Source organism: Pelodiscus sinensis, chromosome 1 (assembly GCF_049634645.1).
Source record: "Pelodiscus sinensis isolate JC-2024 chromosome 1, ASM4963464v1, whole genome shotgun sequence".
NCBI classification, from domain to species: Eukaryota; Metazoa; Chordata; order Testudines; family Trionychidae; genus Pelodiscus; species Pelodiscus sinensis.
The window spans coordinates 101,873,245-101,887,402 of NC_134711.1; the positions used below are offsets into that span (position 1 = coordinate 101,873,245).

Genomic DNA, 14,158 nt, shown 5'->3' on the forward strand with positions numbered 1-14,158 from the left:
CAGAGATAGTAAATCTGGGCCAATACAGGTTGTGTCCTAAATTTTTTGGTGTCCACTAATTTTGGATGCCTAATTTAAGACATTATGACCTACTTATGGCTTTTACTGAAGTCAGAGTTGTAGGTAGACAGCACTTCTGAAAAATCAGGGCCTACACTATGCTGTGTACCCAAATGTAAAGGGCACTTCTGAAATTATATAACTAAGAAAGTTGCCCAAGGTCACACAGCTAATTGGATCTCACAACTCAGCACCCCAGCATCACTAGAGGTTATAGCTCTTTGGTACATCTTCTATCTGCATTTCATAAAAACATTAAGAGTTGTCATACTGGGCCAGACCATGGTCCATCTTACCAAGTACCAAAGTTTCAGAGGGAGCATACAGAACAGGGCAATTCTGGAGTGACCCACCTACCTTCCACTCAGGACTTCTGGTGTGGGTGCACTACAAATTTATATAGTAGCATTATATTTGTCTTATTAAGAAAGAGAGAGAGAAAAGAAGTCTGAACATAGTACAGGTTGTACCTCCCTAAACTGGGACTCTCTGGTCTGACAACATCCATGGTCCACTAGGACCATGGATGTTCCTGGACCACAAACCCCAGGAACAGTGAGGTCTGCTGGCAGGTCAGGAGCATAGTGGGGGGAGGGTGATGACTCATCCGCAAGTCCCATGTCAGGAGGGGCAGGCAGGACAGCAGCGAGCTTTGGTCTCAGTGGCCAGGGGGCTCTGGCCCCAGCTGTGGAGATCCAGCCAAAGTCTGGCCCCAGCAACCGTGGAGCTCCAGCCCCAGCAGCAGCCAAGGAGCTCTGGACCCAGCCTCAGCTGCCTAGTTCCTAGTTTCAACAATAGGTTACATACTGCAATTCCATATTTGAATTCTTTCAGAACTCCTCAGTGAATATGACCTGGTACTGGTGACTTATTACTTTTCAACTTATCAATTTGTTCTAAAACCACTTCTACTGGCACATCATTGAACAGTATTTTAGATTTGTTGGCCAAAAAGGATAGCTCTAGGTGTGTTTTTCCTCAGATCTTCTGCAGTGGAGACTAAAGCAAAGAATTCATTTAACTTCTTTGCAATGCCCTAGTCTTCCTTGAGCACGTCCTTAACACTTTAGCCATCTAGCAGGCTTAGTCTGTTTGCCAGGCTGCTTCTAAGATACTTACACAATTCTTACTGCTAGTTGTGTCTTTTTGGCAAGATGCTTCTCAAATTCTTTAGTGGCCTGCCTTATTATATTTTTATGCATAACTAGGGGTCCCTCAGAGCTGCGCAGCTACCTAGTAAGCCCCACACAGGGACTTAGGGTTGCTGTGCATGGAGCTGCTGCAGCCACAGGAGAGGCCCCTCTTCTTCTATTTGTTTCAAAGTAATTTAACAAGCTAACAAAGCTTCATGGCCCCTTTATATTACTGCAGTAACCGATACTAGGGAAGGGGTAGAATTAATTAGTTGAACTGAGTTCTCTGCTGGCTAGGCAGCTGCTTCTAAAGCATTAACAGTCTAAGTTGTCAGCAAAGACAGTCAATCGAGAAGTGTATACATAGATCATTCAAAACACATTACTAGCCAGTTTGTATAATTTCTATAGGTAGTGTAAGACTAATGATTTAGTCCTGGGGCTCAGGCCTATGCTTAGGTCAGTAAACAAATCTCTGATGGTCCCTTTTGAGCCCAGGACCTGAACACAGGGCTGGGCAGGCAAATAAGTGCAGTTTAACATTTTAAGTACGCCCAGGCCATCATGCAGGGCAGGCAAACAGCATTTCAATTGCAAGGGGGGGGGGGGGGTGGGAAGAGACTGACACCCAGAGATTGGAGTGGCAAGGGGAGGGAACAGACCTTCCCTACTCCACCGTGTCCCAGGCCAGGGCCCTAGCAATGGCAGGACTGATTGCCACTGGGGTCAGCAGGGATCTGGCCTGCAACACGCTGATTCACTCGAATATAATGAAATCAGCTTGACTATCGTCAGCTTTCGGGATGTAAAAGTGTAATCGATTACCCGATTAGCAAAAGCTTATAGGTTAATGTTACAGACGACATGCATTCTCTCCCCACCCCCTCAGGCCAGTAATTTTTTCAAGCAGGCTGGCCAGCAACTCAGCTCAGTTCTGGCTCGTACCAGGTCCAGAAGCTCAGCCTCCTCCCCCCCTCCCGCCCGCGCAGACAGGAAGCCAGTCTGCACGGGGAGCTGGTTTTTAAACTGGCACCCCACACTGCTGCTTTTGATACAGTGGGGTGCCACAGAGTGGCGGGAGGCTCCTCGGGAGTAGGGCTGGAGCACACTTAGGGTACGTCTAGACTACAGGCTTTTGTCGACAAAGCCTCTGTCGAAAAAGAGCATCTAGACTACAGCCAGTTCTGTCGACAAAGCAAACCGCTTTTTCAACATAACTCCTTTGAAAAAAGGCATTAATCCTCGTAGAATGAGGTTTGCCACTGTCGACAAGACTGCCACGTTCTGTTGACTTATGACAGAACTCGGCGGTAGTGTCGACGCAGGTATTGTTTTGTCGACAGAAGTCCACTTGTGTCGACAAAACCCTGTAGTCTAGACACACTCTGGGTGCCGGGCCCACCCCCAGGGACTATAGAATAGTTGAGTCACTGATAAAAATTCATGAGGTGAATGGACTAGTCAATTAACGGACATTTAACATCCCTAGTTAGCTTCCACTGGGCCACTTCTGAACTCCCCCCTCACTCTTCCCAGAGTGTACCTGGTGTCACAGCAGGTTCTCGGGGTCATTGGGGTCTGAACCCTCAGGCATGGTCAGCAAGGTTTCCTCGTTGGTCTGGGGGCCCGGTGGTCAGGGTCAGTCCTTGGCCTCTGCAGAGTCCTCAGCAACCTCCCAGCTCAGGAGCTTAGGGCAGGCCTCTGCTTCCTCTCGGTGCTCAGCCTTTGCTGAGCTCCTGGCCTGGACTTTTATACAGCTCACCCTGTCCCTTGGCTTCTGGACAGTTAAAGGGGCAGGGTTAGGTTCAGCCCATCAGGCCTCAGAGAGGGGTTCTTCCCATGCTGGGCCAGTGAGCGGCTACCCCTGCTCACTACAGGTAGCAATATAAGACTTCACTCAAAGCAACTGAGTTAGTAGTCCACTTGGTGAAAGAAACAAAGAAGTCTGAGTACTAGGGATATATAATCCTGTTTAATTGATTAACCAGTTAAACACTACGTTTAACCAATTAAAAGTGTGGGGGGGGGGGGCGGGGGAGTGAAGTGGCCCTAGAACTGGCAGCCGCCGCAGAGGCTGCTCCCAAGTACCTGTTAACCATTAAGAGTGATGCTTACCAGGTAAACGGTTACCAGTTCACATCCCTACGGATAATATAGTGACTTAAAATATTTTTGTTGTTACAATTAGGAATGTAAAATCCTGTTTAAAATGTTAACCAGTTAAACTACATGTTTGACCAATTAATTGGCCCACCACAGTGTGCCACAGTCAGGAGGAAGGGAGGCTGCTCCTGCTGGGCCAGGCACTGGTCACCTGTTACCCTAGTAAGCATGCCGGTAAGGCAATGCTTACCAGGTAACTGGTTACCCCTTTACAGCCCTAATCAAGTATTCCAGATCAATTAGAGAGAAATCTACTATAGCCATCCCAGCACTCTCTTGGAAAGAGTTATTCTACAAATAGAAAACAAAATGAGTTAGATAAATGCTATTATCCACCTTTCAAGAAGATAGCTTTTTCATGAATGGATCAGAACACTCAGTAAAAACAGTCTTGAAACAACTGTGTTTTAAGACGTGAGTTCTCTTCACTCAGAAGCTACAGTTCATTCCTGAATGGGAGCATTATGTTATTCACAAAGAAGAAAAAAAGACCCAACTCAAAGATAGATATGAAACAAATATCTAGATTTTTTTTTTTTTTTGGTTACCAAGATATCAAATAAAAGTCCCTTTGAAAAACTGCCAACTCTCTTCAGTTGTTTTTCTCCTTAGTCTTGCTTCCCATGGGACCTTACCTACCAGCTCTGAGCTTACCAAAATAGGCCTTCCTGAAATCCATTGTCTCTATTTTGCTGTTCTCCCTTCTACCATTCGTTAGAATCATGAACTCTGTGATCACTTTCACCCAAGCTGCCTTCCCCTTTCAAATTTTTAACCAGTTCCTCCCTATTTGTTAAGATCAAATCTAGAACAACTTCCCCTCAATAGCTTTTTGAACCTTCTGAAATAAAGTGGTCTCCAATGCAGTCCAAGAACTTACTGCTTAGTCTGTGCCCCGCTTTGTTAGTCTCCTAACAGATGTCTGGATAGTTGAAGTCCCTCATCACCACCAAATATTGCGCGCTAGACAATTTTGTTAGTAGTTTTAAAAAAAGCCTCATCCACCTCTTCTACCTGGGTAGGCGGTCTGTAGTAGACCCCTAGCATGACATCACCCTTGGTTTTTTACCCCTTTTAACCTAATCCAGAGACTCTCAACACATATGGTTCCTATGTCCATCTTCACCTCAGTTCAAGTGTGTACATTTTTAACATATAAGGCAACACCTCCTACCTTTTTTCCCCTGCCTATTCTTCCTAAGTAAGTTGTTCTCCATCAATATTCCAATTGTGTGTATTATCCCACCAAGTCTCTGTGATACCAACTATGTCACAGTTGTGTTTATTTATTAGCACTTACCGTTCTTCCTGCTTATTACCTATGTTTCTTGCATTTGTATATAGGCATCTAAGATGCTGATTTGACCATGCCTCCCAGTTCTGCCTTGTCCCTCCTTTTTCTCTATTATAGCCCACATTTCCTCCCATTTCCAACCCATCTCCCAGGTCTCCACTTACCTGTAGGCTTTGGTCACCTACCCCCATCAAACCTAGTTTAAAGCCCTCCTCACTACGTTCGCCAGTCTGCATCCAAATATGGTCTTCCCCTTCCTCAAAAGGGTTAGCAGTCCTTGGAATATCATCCTGAGGTTGAGGAAGCCAAAGTCCTCCTGGTGACACCAACTTTGCAGCCAGGCATTCACCTTCAGGATGCACCTGTCTCTGCCTGGGCCCCTACCTTTGACACGAAGGACCTGTGCTCCAAACTCCTTCACCCGTACTCCCTGAACCCTGTAGTCATTTTTGATTTGCTCAGTGTCACACCTTGCAGTATCATTAATGTCCACATGGATGAGTAGCATGGAGTAATAGTCAGAGGGCCAGATAATTCTCGACAATGCCTCTAACATCTCGGCTACGGGCCCCTGGCAGGCTGCATACCTCCCAAGATGACATGTCAGGGTGACAGATGGGCACCTCTGTTCCCCTCAGAAGAAAGTCTCTGCCCACCACTACCTTACATTTCCTCCCCACAGTGGTGGCAGCCACATCTCAATTGCAACTGGAAGTATGCCATCAGCAACAGCAAAGACATGGGGGTCCGAGACTCTTCCTCAGGTGTAGGGGATGATTCCTTATCTCCTGTATCAAGGAGAGCATAATGGTTTTCCAGTACCATGGTGGGGGGATTGGAAGCAGGGGTGGAGCACTGCCTGCTGCCAGAAGTAACCAACTGCCAGTGTCCCCCCGAGCCATCTCCTCCTCCACCAGAAGTGTCAGCATTCTTGTGTAGTGGGACAGTTTCCTCAGCCTCAGCTGCCTCGATATGCATACTGTCTAGGAATTGCTTGTGCATTTGGATGCTCCTCAGCCTAGCCACCTCCTCCTATAGCTCTCCCACCTGCATTCTGAGAGATTCCACCAGCAGGCACCTTTCACATTGGATGGTCCCTCCCAGATTACATTTCAGTAAGTGGGAATTGCAAGCCACAGTCCCTGCAAAACCACACCAGGATCTGGGTAGAGGCATCCATGGTCAGGTGGTCTGTCTGGCTACAGGCGCAGGTGGAAGAGACAGAAACAGTGCTGGCACAGGTATTGCAGGTCTTCCTGACCATAGTAGGCCTCCCTCTTTCAAACTCCCCTGTCCGCAGCTCCCTGTCTGCTTCATTCCCTGGTCCCTCTGCCTCTGGCTTTTAAAGCCTGCTCATCTGGGTCAGGCATATCCCCTCGTTAGTCACACAGATTCTGAGGCTGATCAAAGGCAATCAAGGGAACAAAGGATCAAACACTTCCAGACACACAATCCCAACTGCCACAGTAACTGAAACTGAAATCACCTGAAGTCAGAATCAAAGTTCAAACTAGTCAAGCAAACTCACTCACACCAAAAGTTAGTACACTCACTTGGCAGCCTGTTCAGTGGCAAGCTCTCATGCTCACCAGTGTAGACGGGCCAAATGTCAGATAAGCCTCTTCTGACAAAACTATCGGAAAAAGGTACATAAATTGCAGAGCACAATTTGCATACCTTTTTTCCGATAAAGCACTGTAGTCCAGATGTAGCATAGGTATGGTCATTAAGCTGAGTAATATCTACTACAGGTGTGATTACTAGGGATATTAACGAGTAGTCCAATATAATTACTAGCCTAAGTTAATCTTGTCAACTACTTGCATGCCCCCCTTGCTGCCTCTGTATCAGAGGCAGAAAGGAGGGGGGGAGGAGAGAACAGGAGCCATTGCTAGGGTAGCCAGCTTCGCAGTGCCACCTGCCCCAACCCCATGCTGCTGCTTCTATTAGAGGCAGAAGTGTCAGGGGAGGGGCTTTGCAGTAGCAGCCCCTGTCTGCAGGGAGTCTGAGCTCCTCAGACAGCACATCTCCCAGAGCAGACTGAGATGAACCTGGGCCCACCATGGGCAAAGGCTGCTTCACAGTAGTGTCCCTCTCCCCCCTCCCCTCCCCCGGCCACAGGGGGTCCAAGCTCCCGGCAGAGCCCTCTGTCCATAAGGACCTCAGACCGCCCCCCCCCCCATGGCCGGAGCTGCTGCCACCCTGTGCTGCTGCTTCTGTTTTTTAAACTGGCTCCCTTCACAGACCAGCTCTCCTTGCCACTCTGCCAGTGTAGAATTGCAAAAATGTCATGCGGGTTACACAACTATTCAGATACCCACTAACATCACTGTGACTACCTGCTAAAATGGTATGTAAGGTCTTTCAAAATTACAGGACTAGATAACTCATCCATTCATCTGAGCACATTGAAAACAAGAACAATGGATGCACATCAAATCACTACTTTATTTAATATTATGTCTTCAGAAATTAATAGGCTGCATTCTGTATATTGGAGACAATTTCATTCTCTTCCAGTCCACGTAGTACATACACATTTCTCATTTTTCCTCCTGTTGCTTCATATTCAACAGGACTACACTGAGTTTATAAACATGACTAACTGCCTTAATAGGAGTTTCACTTGTGAAGAGAGTAAACCCAGTAGTCCATGCTAAGAGCACGCTTATAAAAAGGTATGAGCCAGCATCAGAATTCCCCCAACATTCAAAATGTGCTTTCCCATTATGTAAACTTACCAGTTTTGCTATTCCTTCCATTAGAGATACCCCACATTATCTAGACTAATAGTACAAACAAGACAACCTCTCACATTCCTAAGAGTCAGGCATGACCATGGCTCACATTTTTCCAGCTTCTCAGCTCTCTTACAGGACCTAGCTCTGCAGACCAGGGGGACGGGGAGCGGAGCAGAGCGGAGCAGAGCAAAGCGTCTGGGCTGTCAGCTGGCCGCGTGCTCCGCGGCTTTGCTTCCTCTCCCTGGTCTGCTGGAGACCAGGGAGAGGGAGGGCCCCGTTCGTAACTGCAGATCCAACATAAGTCGGATCCACGTAACTCGGGGACTGCCTGTATGCCGTCAGCAACAGCAAAGACAAAAAAAGAAAATACCATGTCTCGCTCTAGATATTTTAAAAACACTTTTCCTGCAGGACAACAGTGATGTCCTGCATCACCTCTCTCCACCCTCAGCCTCCTGGCTTCCCTCATTCACCACGCTCCGGCGAGCCACGAGCCACCCAGCCTTCCACCTCCCCTGCCTTCCACCTCCCCTGTATTCAGGGGGAGCAGCAAGCCATGCTGCCTCCCCCTCCCCTGTGCTCAGGGAGGGAAAGTGGGAGCCATATGGCCTCTAGGCAGGCCTAGCCACAGCGAGGCCTCGGCCCAGCCCAACCCCCCAGCAGCAGGGAGAACTGAGCTGGGCCTGGGGAGGTTGGGGGGAGGGGGAAAGAAGAGGGAATAGGGCCAGGACTCGTGTGGACCCCGCCTTACCCAGCAGTTGGGGGGGTTAAGCTGAGGCTGGTGAGGGCTGCATCGCCTTGGCCTGGCCCTCTCCAGTGGCCAGGGGGAGAGCCAGGAATGCCTACCCCTATGAGAGAAGGGGGTTGGTGAGTGCAGTAGTACTTTTAAAGAAAAAAAAAAAAAAGATAAATTGTATAGAAAAAATTTGACAAGGTAAGGAAAGTGTTTCTGTGCTTGTTTTAATTGAAGCAAGATACTTAAAAGCAGCCTTTTTCTCCTGCAAAGTAAAAATACATTTTTTCTCTCTCTCCCTTCTGAGCATAAGAATTACAACTGTATTAACCCCCACTCATATAAATTCTAATTATCAGAACACAATATTAAGGATGAAAAAGCAGAGACATTTTCAAAGACCTGGTCACAACTGGGACTGTCATCCTTACTTATCAGAATAAGTTTCAAAGTTCTTTAGGTCAGAAACCACCATCTTTTGTGGTTTTTTAAAGTTCTTCCTACATTTACAGAACTATTGTTATTAATAGCAAAACATTCCTAGGCACACGTTTTGATAGCAACTGCATGTTGCATCTCTTTTAGCTTAAAGAATGGCCACACAGCAACTTTAACTGCTGTACAAAGTAGAAATGTCAACATGTCGTCCACATTCCACAACACCATTAATCAATAAACATGGTCTTATCAAATAATCCTATCAACTACCCGTGCTCCTCCCTTTCCCCTGCTGCCTCAAAATCAAATGCAGCAGGGGTGGAGGAGGACCGGAATGGATAGATGCAGGCAGCTGGCTTTTAAATCCGCTGGAGCTGCCTGTCTCTCTCCCACCACTGCTGCCTCCCACAGAGGGCAGGTGGGAGCTGGCACGCACAAGGAGCCAGCTCTCCACACATGCCAACGCTGCAGAGCTGCCTGCTCCCCCACTGCCTCAGTCCCTGCGGAGCCACCTTCCCTGCCCCACTGCATGGAGAATGGGAGGGGGGGGCAGGCGGGAGCCAGTATATACAGGAAGCAGCATTCAAGCTAGTTCCCCATGCATATTGGCTCCCATGGAGTCACCTGCCCCTAGAGCTGCTACCTCTTTACCGCCCCTTTCCCCTCCATGTCTAAATGTGTAACCCCTAAAATGTCAAGTTGTTTCACATTTACACAAATACCAGATAGCTAACATGCCTAGAAAGCACCAAGGCATATGGTGTTGTGATAAGACATGATCCAAAAGTCAGGTACTTTTTTACCTTTGCAATATCCAACATATTTGTACGCCAAGAAATTAGAAGACTGATCCCAGATATTAGCCTGAATTTTCATTTTGCTGTGCAATACTGCAGTAGCTGAATTAGTCTGGGCTGCGTAGGACCTGATTTTTAGGTTTATTATTGTGAATTATTCATAAATACAGCAATATTTCATATTTATTTCTATTTGCAAACACCACTCCAATATATGGTTCAAAAATGTCCATCCTAGCAATCTTGTCCTGTAGAGTTTATGATCTGCAGATTTCTGTAGACTGAGAAAGTCTTAGCAGAATGTGTCAGACCTCAGTATTTCTGATGGTCCTGCAGAAATAAAATAAGCTCAAACACAATTTTATAAAGTTCAATAAAAGAATCAGTGTGCCAAGGATCTACATAATGTACTGCAAAAGTAAGACATTTCTCTACTTTTTTGTTATTTCTGTAGCTTTTTCCTATGTATTTGTTTATTATATGTCAAACTTTGGCAGGTCAGCATAAATCCAATATGTTAGTAAATCACATTATTTATAACTGGAACTGAGAAGGTAACTCTCCCACATTTCACACTTCCTGCATTATCATCTTCTTTAGAAGATCACTATGGGTCTTCCACATTGTCTTCTGACAGCTACATGCATCCACAATTGGTAGGACATAATTACATACAAAGAAACAGTTTATGGTGCCTAACCAGGAACAGCTAATTGACTCAATTATCCTCATTGCACCATGCAAATACCAGCCTACATGCTTCAAAGAGATTATCACTATGTGTCATTCCCACAGCTAAGCAGCTAAACCAGTAACCAGGGAGAAAACCTTCTCTCCCTCTACCACCCATCTGCTACAGCAAGTTCCAGGCTTCAGCATTCTCCATTTGGAGAAATATGAAATTAAATGTGTATCGACTATCTGACAGGAACAGGTATTTTCTGCTTGGGCAATACCTACTTTTCTCTCCCTACTCCAATTTGAATGGATGTAGAATAAAGTCTGCCTCGGATTTATTAAAAAAAAAACCCAGAACAAAAAACTAAACACGTTGGCTACGATTTTCAGTCACAACTAGCAATTCAGATTACTTTGATTTTTCAGGTGCCCAACTCGAGTTCCCTTAAAAGAACCTGATTTTTAGACTACAAGCACACAACATGTATTGAAAAACAAGGCTTCTTTAAGAGATCTCGATCTGGACCAGGACCAGTTCTACTCACTTTGGAAATTGTGGGTCCCTGAGATGTTGGAGGGGTGTTTAATAAAAGAAAGCCCCTCCCGCCCCGACTCGGGGAGCAGATCTGATCCCTCACTCTCGTTTGTTTACACGGCAGCGGGCAGGCAGCTTCAGCACAACAGAAAAGTGGCAACAACCGCACAGCGGCCGGGGTGGGTGGGGAGCTGCTTGTGAAAGGCGAAGCCCGGCCAGGCGGGGGCCCCGCATGGGCAGTCACGGGGCAAGGCGGGGAGGGAGGGGGGGGGGGGGGGACTAAGCGAGGCCGATGCCTCCCTGGCCAGCGCTCAGCCCGGGGGGAGGCGGGCAGATGCGCTGCGGGGGCAGGGACGGGGAAGGAGCCGGCCAGGCTGCAGCCGCGGGGGGACCCAGGGAGCAGCCCCGAGGGTTCCCGGGGTCGCTCCGCTCCCCTGGCAGCGCGTTACCTGCAGGTGACCTGCTTGGTCCAGCCGCCCCCTCCTCCCGAGCCCACTGCGGCCGGGGGCGCCGGGGGCGCGGCTGTGGGGCTGGAGGCCGTGGCCGCTGCTGCCGGGGTAGCCGCTGTTGTTCCCGGAGCCGCAGCCTCCGCCATTACTGTTTATCCCACACAGCGACGGCACCGGAACTTCCGGGAGCACATCCTTCCGGTCAGGCGGGGGCAGGGAGGGCGAAGGGACGAGTTGGGAGGGCCTCAGGGGACCCCTGAGGCCCCGCCCCTTCGTTTTGCTGGGGTCAGCGGGGAAGGGGAGTGGGGGGGAGGGGGTCGGCGGGAAGGCGCAGACTCGGAAAGAACACCCCCTTCGTGGTACCGCCCATTCGGAAAGGCAGCGCTGATTGGCGAAGCGGTTGGTTGGTCACGCCCACGCCAGAGCGCGACGGGCAAGGTGGGGAGGGGCGTGGCCACGAGCGCGGTGGGTGGGGCGCTTGGAACCACTTGGCCACGCCCATCGGGAAAGTCGAGCGGGCCCGGAACGAAGGGCTTCGGCAATCTCCGTCGCCTGCTTCCCCCTGCTGGCCGGTCCGAACCTCCTCGGCGCCTGGCTATGCAGCTGCGGCCGGGTCTGAGCCCGGGACTGCATCAGCCAGTGGCTGGGCACAGGAGCGAGCAGCCGCAGCCCGAGGCAGAACCGGCCCGGCCATAGGATGCTTTCGGGGCCCCTGCCTTGGGCTCCGCGCTTTAGGGGGCTCTGCGCGGCCCAGGGCAGGCCATATGGTATTGGCAGGGGGCTGGCCCTGGGAGTAGGGGCCAAGCCCATTCCCGCACGCACTGGCAAGGAGAAGAGGAGCAACCCAGCCTCAAGCCACTCTGATCTCCCAGCTATGTTGCTCAGGGGAAGGAGAGGGAGCCAGTGTTCCCTGGAAGTCCTGTGCTTGGGCAGCTGCCCAGGAGCAATTCAGATGATTAGCAGGGCTCCCACAGCAGGTGTTTCTAGTGATGGTGCACATAACAAAATTTATTCCACACATAGATGGGGAAGAGATAGAGGGACCATTAGTGGGACTGCACTCACTGGTGACGGGACATGGAGGCTGCGTTTAGATTGGCATGATTTTCCGGAAATGCTTTTCACAGAAAAGTTTTCCGTTAAAAGCATTTTCGGAAGAGTGTCTAGATTGGCACGGACGCTTTTCCGCAAAAGCACTTTTTGCGGAAAAGTGTCCATGCCAATCTAGACACACTTTTCCGCAAAAAAAGCCCCGATCGCCATTTTTGCAATCTGGGCTTTTTTGCGGAAAACAAATCTCAGCTGTCTACATTAGCCCTTTTGCGCAAAAGGGACTTTTGCCTGAACGGAAGCAGAATAGAATTTCCGCAAAAAGCACTAATTTCTTACAGTAGGAAGTCAGTGCTTTTGTGGAAATTCAAGCGGCCAGTGTAGACAGCTGGCAAGTTTTTCTGGAAAAGCGGCTGATTTTTTTGGAAAAACTGACCAGTCTAGACACAGCTGGAGTGTTGTGGTCGGGAGTCAGAAAAGCGGTACAGGCAGGGGGCCTGGTCACTATTTCCTGGTGAGTGCAGGGGCAGGCCTTATTCCTGCTGCCAGTACCAGACCTCCACTCACTCCATTCTCCCTCTCTCTGTTACTCACTCTTCCCCTCCCTCATTTTCACTGGGCTGGGTGAGGGAGTTAGGGTCAGGGTGGAGGTTATAAGAGGCAGGAGAAGTCTTTGCCTTCCCAAACTGTTGCTAGCCTGGCCCCACCCATACTCTGCTCCCAGAACACCTGCTATAGTGTATTGGGGTTGGAGTGTTGCCACCCTTGAGTGCCAGTGCTTTCTCTGCTCCGGGGCTGGGGAAGTTGGGGCCACATGCCACCCACGCTCCCCATGTTCTGCAGCTGGAGAAGCTGGGGCCACATGCTGCCCTCCCTCCCCATGGTGTTAGGGGGGACTTGGCTCCCCTGGGGTATGGGGCCCGGGCAGAAAGGGGCTGGGGACTTGCCCACTTTTACCCACTGCCCATGGTTAGGGTACAGGGGGTGAGGGCTTCAGCTGGGATGCTGGCTCTGGGGTAGGGCAGGGCTATGGAGTTTGGGGTACAGAAAAGGATATGGGTTCTGGGTGGCAGTATGGGCATGAGAGGGGGCTCCAGGTGGGAGTGTGGACTCTGGGATAGGGCCAGGGATGAGGGTTTGTGGTGCAGGAGGGAACTCCAGGCTAGGGCCAAGGGGTTCAGCATGCAGGAGAGGGTCAGGGCAGAGGCAGGCCTGGCCAAAGCGTTTGCGGGGCCCAGGGCAAAACGCTGGAAGTGGGCCCCGGGCCCAGCTAGTGGATGGTGAGTACTCAGCAGCAGGGGGCCCCGGCTTCAGTGGCATTTTCTTTGTCAGCAAGGTGAAGTTTGCAGGTGGAGCACACGTGGAGACTGGCAAGTGGGGGAAGTAGCCCCAGAGAAAGGGAACTGCAAGGCAGGGGCTTGTTCTACAGCCTTGCAAAGAGGCAGCAGCAGCATGGGAAGCTCCCTGCAGGTGGAAGGGCCAGATCAGAACCGTAGGCAGGGCCGTGTTCTCCCTGTCGGCAGGCTGTCCTGCTTCCCTGCAGCTGGTAGGACTTGAAATAATTCCCCTGCTGGATAGGTACGGGTCCTACAGGCTGCTCTGCTCCCCTCAAACTCTCCTCAAGCTTCACTAGTGTGTACAGCCAGCTCTGGGCTGGGAATTCACCATGACATCCTGCAAAGTGCATGACCCTCGTTAGCTGCCCAGCCCTGTGTGCAGCGTGGAGCCCTGAAGGTGTGGGGCCCAAGGCAACTGCCTTGCTCACCTTGCCTTAAGGCCAGGCCTGGGCATAGGGTTGGGATTCAGGAAGGGGTGAGGGGTGCAGGCTCTAGGATGGAATTATGGTGCGGAAAGGGGTTCCAACCACAACCAGGGGCAGGGAGCTGGGGCCAGGAGGTATGGGTTGCAGGCTCTGGGCTGCAGTTCTCTCAGGTGACTCCCATTGCTCCAAGAAGCAGCAACATGTCCCTTGTCTAATATATGGAGGTTCAGTTCCCGGCTAATGGAAGTGCAGAGCTGGCCCTTAAGGTGGGGGCAGCATGTGGAGTCCACATAGCAGACCCTCCACCTAGGTGCTGAGGGACATG

The 14,158-nt window shown here is 50.0% G+C and overlaps 1 protein-coding gene across 4 annotated transcripts in view; it reads right to left on the minus strand.

Annotated features, from left to right (window-relative positions):
• MKRN1 (makorin ring finger protein 1) overlaps positions 1 to 11,330 on the minus strand; it is a 32,523-nt gene extending 21,193 nt beyond the window's left edge. For 2 of the 4 annotated variants that reach the window (XM_075939749.1, XM_075939742.1), the window contains exon 1: positions 11,022 to 11,327. In XM_075939749.1, the coding sequence (XP_075795864.1) occupies positions 11,022 to 11,167 (146 nt within the window). In that variant the 5' untranslated portion in view covers positions 11,168 to 11,327. Of the gene's footprint in view, positions 1 to 11,021 lie in introns of all 4 variants that reach the window. The other 2 variants (XM_075939746.1, XM_075939750.1) reach the window with 2 other exon arrangements.
• Between the last annotated feature and the right edge of the window lie 2,828 nt (positions 11,331 to 14,158).